The sequence below is a fragment of the Polypterus senegalus genome, chromosome 9 (genome assembly GCF_016835505.1).
Source record: "Polypterus senegalus isolate Bchr_013 chromosome 9, ASM1683550v1, whole genome shotgun sequence".
Taxonomy (NCBI): Eukaryota; Metazoa; Chordata; class Cladistia; order Polypteriformes; family Polypteridae; genus Polypterus; species Polypterus senegalus.
The window spans coordinates 1,596,383-1,610,846 of record NC_053162.1 but is presented as its reverse complement, the minus strand read 5'-3'; the positions used below and the strand labels follow the sequence as shown (position 1 = coordinate 1,610,846).

The 14,464-nt window shown below is 41.3% G+C and overlaps 1 protein-coding gene across 1 annotated transcript in view; it reads right to left on the bottom strand.

Moving 5' to 3' along the window:
* Positions 1-642: 642 nt before the first annotated feature.
* The window catches only part of entr1 (endosome associated trafficking regulator 1), a 29,970-nt gene continuing 16,148 nt past the window's right edge, over positions 643-14,464 (bottom strand). Inside the window, exons 7-8 of the mRNA XM_039762591.1 lie at positions 9,196-9,335; positions 643-1,001 (exon numbers count right to left, since the gene is read on the bottom strand). Coding sequence (XP_039618525.1) covers positions 890-1,001; positions 9,196-9,335 — 252 coding nt within the window. The 3' untranslated portion in view covers positions 643-889. The remainder of the gene's footprint in view (positions 1,002-9,195; positions 9,336-14,464) is intronic.

The window sequence follows — 14,464 nt, the reverse complement described above, 5'->3', positions numbered from 1 at the left end:
ATGATAATTATATTTGAATACTAACCCTCACCTATTCTGTTTCTTTTCTCGGTACCCAAATGTGGCCATTGGTGCCACGGCCCACCTGCCAAGTTGTTTGCCTGCCTATGGTAAAGTCATCCCTGATGGAGGATCACAGGAATCATGGGAAAGAGGGTCCTTTCATCGAGCAACGTTTCAGCCGTGGCATGGCCAAATGGGGAGGCAGCTAGATGGATGAGAGGTCTCCAGGACTCTAAAAATATCCAAACCTAATTATGTCATATCATCTACTGTTAAACCGTAATTCTAAAATTTTTATTATTATGCTGTCTTAAGGAATTGTTCTGTTCTGTGTATTGTATTGTATTGACCCCCTACTTTTGACACCCACTGCACGCCCAACCTACCTGGAAAGGGGTCTCTCTTTGAACTGCCTTTCCCGAGGTTTCTTCCATTTTTCCCTACAAGGTTTTTATTGGGAGTTTTTCCTTGTCAGGAGTCAAGGCTGTTAAAGCCCATTAAAGCCCACTTCCTGTGTGATTTTGGGCTATACAACAAATAAACTGTATTGTATTGTATATCGCACCTTTTTACTATATAAATATATATATATGTACTGTATACACATAAAATAAAAAAAACCAACTCGAATGACAAAAGTAACAAAATCCATTTTAATTTATATATTGTAAACAAGTATATACACTGTGGGATGAAAATTTTAAGAATGCATGAAAAGGCAGTAATTCTGAAACTGAACTATCAAATAAATATGCAGTAAAATAGGATCAGAATTCCCCTAAACATTTCTGTTAAAACAATCTCACCGGAAAGTCATAAATGAGTGGAAACAGTCGACCGAATAAAGTGCTCTTAGTGTCAATGGCAGCCAACCATGAATCCTCAGTTACGATTGTGGCAAGGGCTCTTCATCTTCACTTTTAACTTCGGAAATTCTATCAATCGACCGGAGAAGCTGCGACACCATGGACAGAGTTTCTGCTCCGGATATTAGTTGTCTGCAATTGAAAAGAAATGTTAAGCAAATATACCAACGAAAAAAGATTTATGCTAATTACAAATAAGATCTCTTCTAAAGTATCTTGAACATTTGTGGTCTTACACACATGCATCTCAAATCTTCAGGCTTTTTAAAAACCATTCCTGTTTTATTTCTTTCAACTATTATGACAAATAACAAACCATACAGAGGATATACTTATTTAGTTAGAAAACGTCTTTGGTTAAAATAAAAATGACTTCAACAAAATAACCAGAGTCTCTCTGGGTGGTCAGCAAGAGTCACCTTCATGTTTCTGGATACAGACTAAAGTGTGTCACGTGCATATCCGAGGATCACCTTCATCAGAGGTAAGCACTGCTACGCTGGGACACGAGGGGATGAGGCTGCTGACAGTATTGGCTCTTTTCTCACCCACAGCTCCAAGAAGACACCCAATGAGGACAACTGACTCCGTTCCCTTCCAGTCCAACGGCCATAAGACTGAGACGTTCCTTGTGAACGTTCCTTCTTCCATGTGAACCCTGAATACAATGAGGACTGATTGAGGTCATTTTTGTTAGGTAGAATGCCTAGACGGGGCTGGGTGGTCTCGTGGCCTTGGACCCCCTGCAGATTTTATTTTTTCTCCAATCGTCTGGAGTTTTTTTTTTCTGTCCTCCCTGGCCATCGGACTTTACTTTTAATTATACGTTAATTAGTCTTCCCTAATTTTATTTATTTATTAATTCACTGCTGTGTTTCTGGCCGCTGTTTACATATCACCGTGAGCTAACTCCACGGCAGCACATAGTATACTCCATGACGTCTTCAGCGTCTTAGAGATGGCTCGTTCCGTTGCTGTTTATATTGCAGCTGGCGACTTTAATCAGTGCAGTTTACGGACTATACTTCCTAAATACCGCCAACACGTGAACATTCCCACCCGTGAGAAGAACACACTGGATCATTGTGCCAACGAGCTGGCTGATGTTCTCTGCTCCATCTTCAACCTTTCCCTCAGTCAGCGCATCGTTCCATCCTGCTTTAAGACTACGATCATCGTCCCCCTTGCCTGAATGATTACAGGCCGGTAGCACTCACTCCAATCATCATGAAGTGTTTGGAGAGAGTGGTGCTGGCCCACATTCAGAGCAGCATACCGGACACTCTGGACCCCCTGCAGTATGCCTACCAGCCCAACAGGTCCACCTCAGATGCCATTGTGGACACACTACATTATTCCCTCTCCCTTCTGGAGAACAAAGACTCCTACATCAGGATGCTCTTTGTTGACTACAGCTCTGCCTTTATCCCCCATAAACTCGCCCATGAACTGTCTGCACTTGGCCTGCACACCCTCCTCTGTGACTGTGACTGACTCCTAGGCAGGCCCCAGTCTGTCAGGATTGGGAATAAGATTTCTGGCACCATTATCACAAACACAGGCACCCCACAGGGATGCGTCCTCAGCCCCATCCTCTACACCCTGTTCACCCAGGACTGTGTCGCCTCGCACAAAGATAACATCATCCTGAAGTTCTCAGACGACACCGCAGTGATTGGACGCATCACTGGTGGGGATGAGGCGGCCTACAGAAGGGAGGTGGACAGTCTGGTGTTTTGGTGTGAGGACAACAACCTCACCCTCAACACAGACAAGATGAAGGAGATGATAGTGGACATGAAGACGGAGAGGAGACCTCACCGGCCACTGTTCATCCGAGGGCTTGAAGTGGAAAGGGTGAGCAGGACTAAATACCTGGGCGTCTACATCAGCGAGGACCTCACTTGGACTCTTAACACCACACAACTGGTCAAGAGTGCTCAACAGTGGCTGTACTTTCTGAGGAGGCTGAGGAAGTTTGGTTTGTCGACGAAGATCCTCGGCAACTTTTACAGCTGCATTGTTGAGAGCATGTTGACCAGCTGCATCACCGTGTGGTACGCAACATTACTGCTATGGACTGCAAACACCTGCTGAGAAGATCACCAGGACCCCACTGCCCTCTCTGCAGAGCATCTTCAACTGCAGAGTCCACAGAAGAACTGCCTCGATCTTCAGGGACCCCAGCCACCCCCCACACGAACTGTTCACACTTCTACCCTCAGGCAGGCAGTACAGACGTATGAAATGCACGACTTCCAGGCTAAAGAACTCTCTTTCCCAAGGCCATTAGACTCCTGAATAACTGACTGGAGTTTATAACCGTGGGCCACCTCATTCTATCGACCTCACACAACTGTATTTGACTTGTCCATCACACACCTACCTGCACAATTACACTTTAAACTTCTGTTTTTATACTTTATACTGCCTCTGTTACTTATTATCTATCTGCTACTTATCATTTGTGTTGATCTTTATACGTTTGGTTTTGTCGTTTGCTATGGGACAGCAAAGAAAGAATTTCATTGTACAGGGAAACGTGTTTCCTTACTGTGCACATGACAATAAACTTGAACTTGTAAAGCACTTTGAGCTACATTGTTTGTATGAAAATGTGCTATAGAAATACATGTTGTTGTTGTTGTTGTTCCTGGAAGGTGGTATCCCATTTTTTGGAAAAGCAAACCGCCAGGCAAAGCATGTCTTGACTGTTCTCCAGAGCTACCCAGCTTTATTTGGAGGCTCTTCAGCTGTGTAACTGTTCTTTTTTATTCTTGTTTTTCTGTTCTTGTTCCTGGCCATTGAACCTTACTTTTATTCGATGTTAATTAATGTTGATTTATTTTATTTTCTTACTGTGTCTTTTATTTTTCTATTCTTTATTATGTGAAGCACTTTGAGCTACATTTTTTTGTATGAAAATGTGCTATATAAATAAATGTTGTTGTTGTTTGTGCCATTGTGCGTTTGCTTGATTTGCCTTGCCAGCACTGCTGGCAATGGATGACCCACTTGTGTGTTCCCTCTCTTGACCACAAGTGCAAATACCAATAAAGTATATTGCAGTAACACAATATTTATACAGTGGTACCTCGGTATACGTCTGCTTTGGAATAAGTCCAACTTGGTATACGTCCTGTTTAGAGGCGAAATATTTTGCTTGGAATATGACCTTTGTTTGGAATACGACTCGTGTGCTAGAACAACACGTGTGGTATACCGGGCACGTGCCTTCAAAAAAAAAAAAAAAGTTTTAACCTGTACAGTAATCCCTCGCTATATCGCGCTTCGACTTTCGCAGCTTCACTCTATCGTGGATTTTATATGAAAGCATAACTAAATATATAACGCTGGATTTTTCGCTGATTCAAGGGTTCTGTGGACAATGTGTCTTTTTACTTCCTGTACATGCTTCCTCAGTTGGTTTGCCCAGTTGATTTCATACAAGGGACGCTATTGGCAGATGACTGAGAAGCTAACCAATCAGAGCACACAGTTAAGTTCTCCTGACTGAGAAGCTAACCAATCAGAGCACGCAGTTAAGTTCCTGCGTGCTGAATGCAGTGTTAACCAGGAAGTCTCGTCTCGCTCATTCAACATCAACGTGTTTCGCTGTGTAAAGAGTTAACTTTTGTGCTCTTTTGTGTTTATCTTTGTGCATAGTCAAGCCCTTCATTATGGCTCCAAAACTATCTGCTACTGCTTCAGGGGCCGTGCCCAAGCACAAACGTAAGATGTTAATGACTGCCGAAAAGGTAAACGTTTTGGATTTGTCGAAGGCTACGATTCTTTTTATTTAAAAAGTAGGAAAGGAATATAAGATCTACGGCCGCAGTGTCCTTTTAACCAGGGTGCAAAACGAGTTGTAAGTGGATGTAATAAGGCAGTAGTCTGGAAGGAATCTGCTTTAGGGATTTGGATTGAAGAACAACAACGGCGGTGCTACACATTTGCCTGAAGAGGCTCCTTTGGAAGAGCTGTGACGCTCTCCTTTGTTGTGCAGTAAAATTAAACTCATTGTTATCGGACATTTTCATTTATTTCATCTAATTGCTTTTGTATTTATGTATTTTAGTATTAAGCAGTGTTTAAATTATTTTATACAACCCCATCAATGTATAATATGCCAATAACAATAGGATTTTTTTTTTCCATGGGAACGAATTAATCATTTTCCCATTATTTCTTATGGGAAAAATTTGCTTGGTATAAGTCCTGTTTGGAGAAGTCCAAGGATCTGGAACGGATTAAGGACGTATACCAAGGTACCACTGTATTTTTGTTTTTTAAATAACTTACAAACAGGCTACGCAATGGTACAGTGCTTAGCACTGCTGTATTACGGTTCAGTCCTTCCTGCCTTTGTGTCCAGACGCTCTGCACATGTCCATATGGTTTGGTTTTTTTTTCCCTGGATACTCCACTCTTCCTCCTGCATCTCCAAAGATGTGCGTTTGTTAGGTAAACATGTGGATGTGTGTGATCAACTCCTCTGCTAATCTTTTATTTATAATATCCAAGAACGTAGGACAGAGCACAACAAAAATAAACATATGCATTAACCTCCTTGATTTTAAACCCAAGCGTCTCTCAGGTTTGGATTTCTAGGTAAACACGGTTAACCCCCTAGTTTTTCCTCAGGATATTTAGTTGCTGATGTCATCCAATGTAAAGCTTTAAGCCTGAATAACTCTCAGCACAGTACTCTGCTGCTATCTAGTAGAGAACAAGAACCTCATGCTGCATAAATATTACAAACATTTCTATGCATTTTTCACCCCTATGGTGGGGAGGAGCCTTCAACAAAAACACTTGGTGCATAAATGAAAAGCTGTAAAGCCAGTTTTACAACAAACTGAAACTAAACCATTAGCCGAGTCATGCATACGGCATTTACGACTGAACCTCTGTGACATGTGTGGCACATCCAGTCCCATGACGCTTCACTGTGTTGCAAGTAGCTTTGTGGCAAAATGACTGCAATCAAGTGGAAGGACAAGAAAGACGTTAGCCCCCTAAGCACCGTTCACAATGCAGCAACTGTCGATGTTTGTCTCAGGGGAAATGTGGAAGTCCCCAAGCCTGGCAAATGTGTTGGCTTACAATAATACAAGGGGTGGATCCGGAACGGACATTCTACCCTCTCATGCACAAGCTACAGAAAAAATCTAAGAACAGTATGCAGAGATATAGCGTATACTGTCCCAATTGTGACATCACGCTGTTTGTTCTTTACAATCTCAAAACAAGTCACATGAAGGACGTGTACTAAATCTGCAGACGACACCAGACAGACCTGTCCTACTGTATTCATGGTGACCTTTTGGTATTTATAGGTTAGGTTACACAAAATAACTCGATGGGAAAGGAACCCAATGTTTTTGACTTGTTTTTCCAGGTGTAAACATGTACAGATTTACTTATACTGTAATATACAAGATATAATATATAACCTCCCCCATTGTATTTAACCCTCTATACAGGATCTCCGTAACACCACAATTTATTTATTTAGCACATTTTCATACAAACAATTGGGCTCAAAGGGCCTTACAAGATGTCAAAGAAATAAACAGTTACATGCAAAGAAAAGCAAGTTAAAATTAGATAAGAATAATACATAAATAGTATACAAAAATAACTAAAGCATGCTCACATCGGTTATTTTTGTCTCACCTCTTATATATCCTGAATGGGCTTGGGGCTTTCCTGGAAAACCATCTGGAGGTCGGCCAGACGTGCATAATAAAACTATATCCCCTCCTACACATCCTCTTGGGATTAAATAATAAATTAATAAAGTATCTATCTATCTATCTCTCAAACCGCCGATCAACTAGGTATATCCTGTGAATAGCCCAGCACAGCAATTGCTACACGAGTTGCCGCGATAATGACGGATGAAAAAAAAAAAATCTAACAGCGAATCAACATTTCTCACGAAATTGAACAAAATGGCCACAAACTTATGAAATGATAAAACGGTGTGCGGTGAGAACAGTTTGTCTCGCACACAAATGTTTCAAGGAAGGACAAGAAAATGTGGAAGACATTCAATGCCCAGGTCGCCCACACTTGTCTCGGATGGATGAAAACATCAAAACAGATTATTCGAAATGATCGTTGCCTAGGTGTTCGAGCTATCTCAGAGTTGGCTGGTGTTGTGATGTGGGATTTTGCATATAACTTGATAAATGTTTTGTATGTCTTTATTTATAATTTAGGCAAACCAAGTGGTGAGAGGTATTCGTGTTTGCCCCCCCCCCTACCCCTCTTTTTATGACGGTCTCTTTGTAATTTTATGACAGGATTTGGGGGTGTGTCTTAAACCAGTTTGAGGAGTATTTCTCTGCTAAAGTCTTTGTCTCATTCCCCATACAAAGCCAGGTTAGCTTAACATATGGTCTTGGGGGGGTTGAGGTGTTAAGATGTCCTATTTCTCCCATTGGTCTGAGATATGGCTGTTTGGAATTGGCTTGTCTAAGAGGCCTTTAGGTACCATGATGTCCTATTGGTTCTAGGAATTGGAGAACACCTATAAATTTGCTTACTCAACCACATTCTCTCTCTCTTACCAACATATGATGAAGAAGCATCACTCTTGCTAACCTGTGATGAAGACAACACAATGAAGAGCACAGCTCAGCAGCCATTTTGAACAGACATGTGGCTGAAAGCTGAGCACCAATGATGCCTTAACTAGAGACATTTTAAGTAACTACAAGTCTGTGTGCCACCTGAATTACACATCACCATTTTATCAGGTTGTATGGTTGCCAATATTCAAATGTACTTTGCATTTTGTTGTTATTTATGAGTATTATCAGTATTACATTATTTTATGTGTAACTTAACTCCTGCTTGTCTTTTTACTACATCTAATTGCCTGAGGTTATAGATATAGAAGGGAAGGTGGGGAGAAGTTATATAGAGTGGTAAGTCTGTGAGATTAGGTATTCTAAGGCTACATATTAATAATAAAATAGGGGAAAGTAGAGCAAAATATATATTACTCTACCAAGATAAAACAGCTGGTATTGACAGGGAATCAGTGAGACGCCATTTTGCACGAAGAACCTCACATGACAAAAGTTTGTGCAAAAATGGTTTGGAAAATTCTTTCACCCGATCAAAAAAAGTGGCGGAAAAACACCTGTGCTGACATTTTAAACACGACTGAAGAGCAGCCTGATTTTTTGGAAAATGCTATCATATGTGATGAGACATGGATTTTTCCAATATGACCCGGAAACCAAAAAGACAGTCCATGCACTGGAAAACCCTGATGTCACCGAGAATGCAAAAGGCAAAAATGACGAAATCCAAAATTCAAGTCAAAGCTGAATGTCTTTTTTGACATTGTGGTATCTTCCACCAAGAGTGGGTTCTTGAAGTGCAAACTGTCAATCAGGCTTACTATTTGGAGGTCCTAAAAACCCTTCGAGAGAGAGTGAGGAAGAAGAGGCCTGATTTGTGGAGGGGGGGTTGCTTCACCAAGACAATACTCCCGTGCACAATGCTTTTTCCGTAAAGCAGTTTTTGACTTGACAAACATTCCTGTCCTCGATCATCCTCCCTATTCGTCCAATTTAGCTACCTGTGATTTTTACTTTTCCTCGAAAACCAAATGTGACCTGAAGGGAACACATTTTCTCTGAAGTGAAGACAAAAATGACAAGCCTGTTGAAAAGCCTCAAGCAAGAAGACTTCTAGCGCTGTTTCAATTAATGGAAGACACGTATGCAGCAGTGTAGAGATCGGGAGGGGGAGTATACAGAAGGTGCCAATGTTTCAAAAGCTGTAATTCATCAGTAAATATTTTTTTTTTACCAGTCTGGTTATTTTTGTGTCTCTCCTCGTATATATCATTAAAAGAAATGGAGTCCCTAAATACAGAATTGTTTAAGTCTCTAAATGAGAAGATCAGTTGGTCAGGGTACAGAACTTGTTTTTATGTTGCACTGTTGTCCTTGGAACGACTTTTCATATCACTGTACTGACCACAGATGACATGACATGACATGACAAAGTCCACTTGGCTTGATGAAATTCTTTCGGGTAGAAAACCAAGTACAGGATTGGCAGGAAATGCCTAAATAAAGTTCCCAAGCTTACCGACCACCACATCCCACAACTCCTACCTCTGGAATCCTTAGCAAAGGAAGGCTACATTTTATAATCTGAAAATAACTCCAGCTATAGTTAAATGTTGTTATACCGCTGGTGTTGTCCTCAACGCATTTTACAACAATGACAAAAATAAAGTTACAAAGCACAACATGCCTAAATAATTGCTTGCAATTTGTTCCTTCACTTTACTTACTTTATGGAGGCTTCAGCACTGTGTGCAGCTTTGCTAAGATACTCGGAGGCCAGCAGGGCGTTTTGCTTCGCACTGTTCAAGCTAACAGTCTCTCCAGCTCGAAGTCGTTCATTTTCTGCCTTGCAATTTTGCAGTTCATTCTGCACAAAACAAATCCACACATCGTTTTAAAATAAATGAAAGTTCTACACAAAAGGTGAGTGCATTGGGTGACTAAGCTCACGTTTTATTCCTAGGTCTGGGATGTCCAAGGAGACTATACAGGATCGGCTTCATGGCTTTAGGTTTCATTGAGATGATGGTTTTCACTCTATGACAAATTCATTTTATAATTGTAAATTTGGATAGAAATAAACTCTGCCTCTAAAAGAAAGCAGAATATGATACTCCATATCAAGTAGCGTATCAAGTGTCCTGCAATGGAAAAGGAATCACCCAAAATGGACAGAACTCTAGAACAATTTTAGTGAGAACAGGCCATTCAGCCCAACAAGCTTGCCAGCCTTGTTCACCTAATTTCTCCAAAATAACATCGACTTGAGTTTTGAACGTTCTTATCGCTCTACCACATTACTCTAACTTATTCCATGTGTCTTCGTGTGACTTACCAACGTTTGTGTGAAATCAGCACTTACATTTCAGCCATGTCCCTCCTGTGTTCTCATTTGGGATCCACTGTACAGATTGCCTTGATAATTTTGAACACTCTGAACAGGTCACCTCCAAACCTTCTTTGTGCTTAAACTGAAAAGTTCAGCTCCCTCAGCCTTTCCTCATCGCTGAGGCCTCTCACTCCATGGGTTGGTCTAATCGCTCTTCTACAGATATTCTGTAGTGCTGCTGGGAGTAGTCAGTAACACCGAGACCAAAACTGTAGTCCTGGTGAGGCCTCACTAGTGCATCATAAAGCTTAAGCATAGCCTCCTTTACCTTGTATTCCACACATCTACGCGCTTTATGACCCAACATTCTGTTAGTCTTTGTAATTTCTGCACACTGTCTGGATGAAGATAAAGAGGGGTGCACTACTACTTCTACTAGTTGCATCTCAAGTTTCAGACCTCCCATTGTGTGTTTAAATCTAACATTTCTACCTCTTATGTGTAATACTTTAGATTTATTTAAATTAAATTAATCTGCCACAAAGCTGCCCAAGTCTGAATTCCGTCAAAGCCCCTCTGTAATAACTTGTCAGATTCCATAAAGTTTAGTCATCCTCATCAAACTTTAGCAGCTTATTGCTTACTAGCAAAATACCCGCGCTTCGCAGTGGAGAAGTAGTGTGTTAAAGAAGTTATGAAAAAGAACATTTTAAAAATAACGTAACCTGATTGTCAATGTCATTGTTTTGTCATTGTCATGAGTGTTGCTGTCATCAAGGATTTGATTATCATTATTTCTTTCAATCAGGCTCCTATTTGGAGGATGTGTTGTGTTCAAGTTATATTCCGTGTTTGTCAACCATTGTAAAGATAACAGCCGTCATTCATCGAAGTGTTCACTACCCAAATCGGTAGTCGTGAATCTAAGATGTTTAACAGGCATTCCCTGTATTAAGTTGTGGATTTGCCTGCGAAAATTTAGCGGTAGCGTGTCTCTTAACTTAATTTAAACTTTCCCAGTCCTGCAAAGTCAGTTCACGTGAGCCGCTCGGAGTACATGCATCAAAGCTTCTCAGCTGTGCTTGTGCTATCTCATGCGATCTCGCGATGTCCACGGCTTTATTTAATGTTAGCTCAGACCTGGCACTTAAAAGTTGTATCTCGCGAATATCATATTCGTCTTAGACATGACAAACACCAGCGGCAGCGTGTCTATGAACCTTATTTAAAGTTCAGCTTTACACCCTGCTTTCCTATTCGTTTGCATAAGCACAGTCCTTCACCAGCAATTTAAACTCCCTAACAGCAATTTTAACTCTGTTACAAAGTGATCAAAAGTGTCATTTATACCCTGCGTCTTCTCATTAAACTTGTATCTCGCGAATATCGTATTCGTCATGGGCATGACAAACGCCAGCGGCAGCCTGTCTGTGAACTTAATTTAAACTTTAGGTTTACACCGTGCTTTGTTTCCGAAGTAGCTGCACTTATGAATATGCTTATATGCGTCACTCACTTCATATATTTTTGCTGCCTTTTCAATTGTGTAATGCGTTTTTTGAACAGGTTTCATTCATCGAAGTGATCACTACCCAAATCGATACGTCAGAGGGTTTCCGCAGTAGCTGCACTTATGAATATGCTAAGCACAGTCCTTCATCCGCGAATATGCAGTGGCAGCGGGTCTCCCTCACCATCTCATCTTCGTTTGCATAAGTACAGTCCTTCACCCACAAATATTTACCTTATATGGGCAGGCACTCAATTACGGGAGGCGTGATGATGCGGACTTAACTCCGCCTCACACGGCACTCGAGCTGCAGGCTATGGCCGTATATATGGACGAAAGTAGGTTCCAGTTATGACCATTATGTGTAGAATTTCGAAATGAAACCTGCCTAACTTTTGTAAGGAATGAGCCTGCCAAAATTTCAGCCTTCCACCTACACGGGAAGTTGGAGAATTCGTGATGAGTGAGTGAGTGAGTGAGTGAGTCAGTCGGTCAGTGAGGGCTTTGCCTTTTATTAGTATAGATACTCTTGTTCAGCTCATTTATATATAAATCTAATAGCTGTATAAACACCGAAGACGAGTTGAAATCTAAGTAATCAATGCACACCTCATGTTATTTATTTGACACATGATTTGTTCATTTGGTCTGGTAGAATAATACGCACCCAATGCCTTTCCTTTTTCGGAAAGAGTTACCCATTTCCGCTGCATCTTCTCACCATTGCTCGTCAAACTGACCACTCTTGTGCTTGAAGTATCTTACTAGGAAAATCTGGTAATGATTGCTACCCCACCGGCCTAGTCTAGGTGTATTGAGGCTTTGGTATCCCAACATGCGTCTTGATTTACTGTTATTTTTACTCCTCTTTGCCCATTATGCAAAGTTATCAGTCATTGGAGTTCCAGCTATAAGCCTCATTCACGTGGCCTGAGCAGGTGCAAGAAAGTTGCTGCCAAGCTGCTGTTGCCATCGTATAACATTGGGACTACAGAAAAGGGTGATAGGACCACTTTTCTTATTTTTAGACCTTTATTTGGTATCTTTAGTTTTGATTTTTCACCCTTCTTCTATATGATTTACCTATTTTATAATTTGGCTCCCTAACCCTAGCAACCAGATGAACATACAGTGAGTATAAGAAAAGAATTCCCCTTCAAAATATTCCTTTTTTTTTTTTTGCTTTACAGCCTTAACACACAAACCAATACTTTTTCCAGCTTTACTTACTCAATGCCATCTCTAACATTCAAGTGAAAGACATCACAGCTACAGTTCAGAAAAATGATAAAAAAAAAATCAAAAACAAGAACTCCTGAGTTTAATAAAGGAGCCCTAAACTCACTCAGGTGTCAGTGCCCCCCATTTCCATTGCGGTTACTGGTTTCCTTCCACCTGTGCTCAGTTGGAATGAGTATGATTAGTGAAGCTGTTCCAGGTCCATTCATTCCCCTGCTTGGAAGAGCAACTGACTGTGGGTGGCAGGCCACTTTCAAAAGATCTCCGGGATCTCCGAGTTGTGGACAGACAGAAGGCAGGAGATGGAGACCAAAAAAATCTCAAAGGCTTCATCAATCCCAAGGAGCTCAGCCATCATAAAGAAGTGCTTGGTACTACTAGGACCCTCCAAACTGGATGGAAGAGCAAGGAGGAAACTGGGAAGAGAGGCTACCACTTTGAAGGAGTTGCAGGATTTGATGGCACAGAGTGGTCATTAATGGTGTGCATGTGACAGCAATTTGACAAGCGCCCCACCATTGTGGCTTGTGAAGGAGGGTCGCACTTCTACAAGAAAGGCCACCTTAAGACTTGTTTGAGCTTTCCCAGAATGCATCTTGAACATTCTGATGCTAAGTGGAAAAAAGTCTTCTGGTCAGATGAGACCAAAATCAAACTAATTGGCCTCAATACCAAACAGTACACCAATGCAGCTCACCATCCACAACACACCATACCTACAGTAAAGCATGGAGGGGGCAGCCTCCTGTTGTGGGGGTGCTTCTCTGCCGCAGGGCCTGGGGCTCTCATTAGGGCAGAAGGAAAAATGGATGGTGAAAAATACCATCAAATTCTTGAGGGAAAACCTGCTACCTTCTGCCAGAACATTGAAGATGGGCAATATGTTCACCTTTCGACACGACAACGAGCCGAAGCACACAGCAAAATGGACCACACAGAGGCTGAAGGAGAAAAAGAAGAATGTCCTGGTGTGGCCAGTCAGAGCCCAGACCTAAAATCATACTGAAAATCTGTGGAGAGATCTGAAGATAGCAGACCAGCAACGCTCACAACCCAATGTGACTGAACTTGAACAGTTAAACTGTAAAGAAGAGGGGTTTGGGGGGGGGGGCAAATATTGTGCAAAGCTGATAGAAGGATCCCAACAGACTCAAGGCTGTCATTAAAGCAAAAGGGGGGTCAACAAAATGACACTGGGTGATTCTTTATTAATCTCAGTAGGTCGTGTTATTGATTGTTATCATTTTTCTGAACTGTAGCCGTGACATCTTTCACTTGGATGTTATAGATTGCATTGAGTAAGTAGAGCTGGGAAGAAATATTTTTTATGCATGTTTTCATTTAAGGCTGTAAAGCAAAAAAAAGGGAATATTTCGAAGGGGGGGGATTATTTTCTATACCAACTGTATACACATATAGGCACTTGTTCTTTTATTAGGGTGAATAAACTGATTTCTGCCCATCTGACAGTTATTCCCCGTCTGACGTATACAGAATTATTGTTTGCAGTGCACCATCTATTGGAACGCATTTTGTAATAGGTGTACTAACAAAATATATTGCATGTCATTCCAGCAGATGGTGCATCAAAAACATTAGTACTGCCTTTGTGTACATAAAAGCATATAGAAGACACACAGATACTCACAAACACATTGACCAGGGTAAATATTAAAAAGAGAAGCACCTCCAGCACTGACCCCTGGTAGACACCAGGGGCCTCATGTGTAAATGGTGCGTACGCAAAAAAATGTTGCAATTACCAGTTTCCACGCTCATATCACGATGTAAAAAAGCTAAACTTGGTGTAAAGCCACGCACATTTTCACGCTAGCTCAAACTCAGGTGTACGCAAGTTCTCCATTTGGTTTTTGCAAACTGGTGGCACCCAGCGTCAAAGCAGTGATTTTGTTCCAGT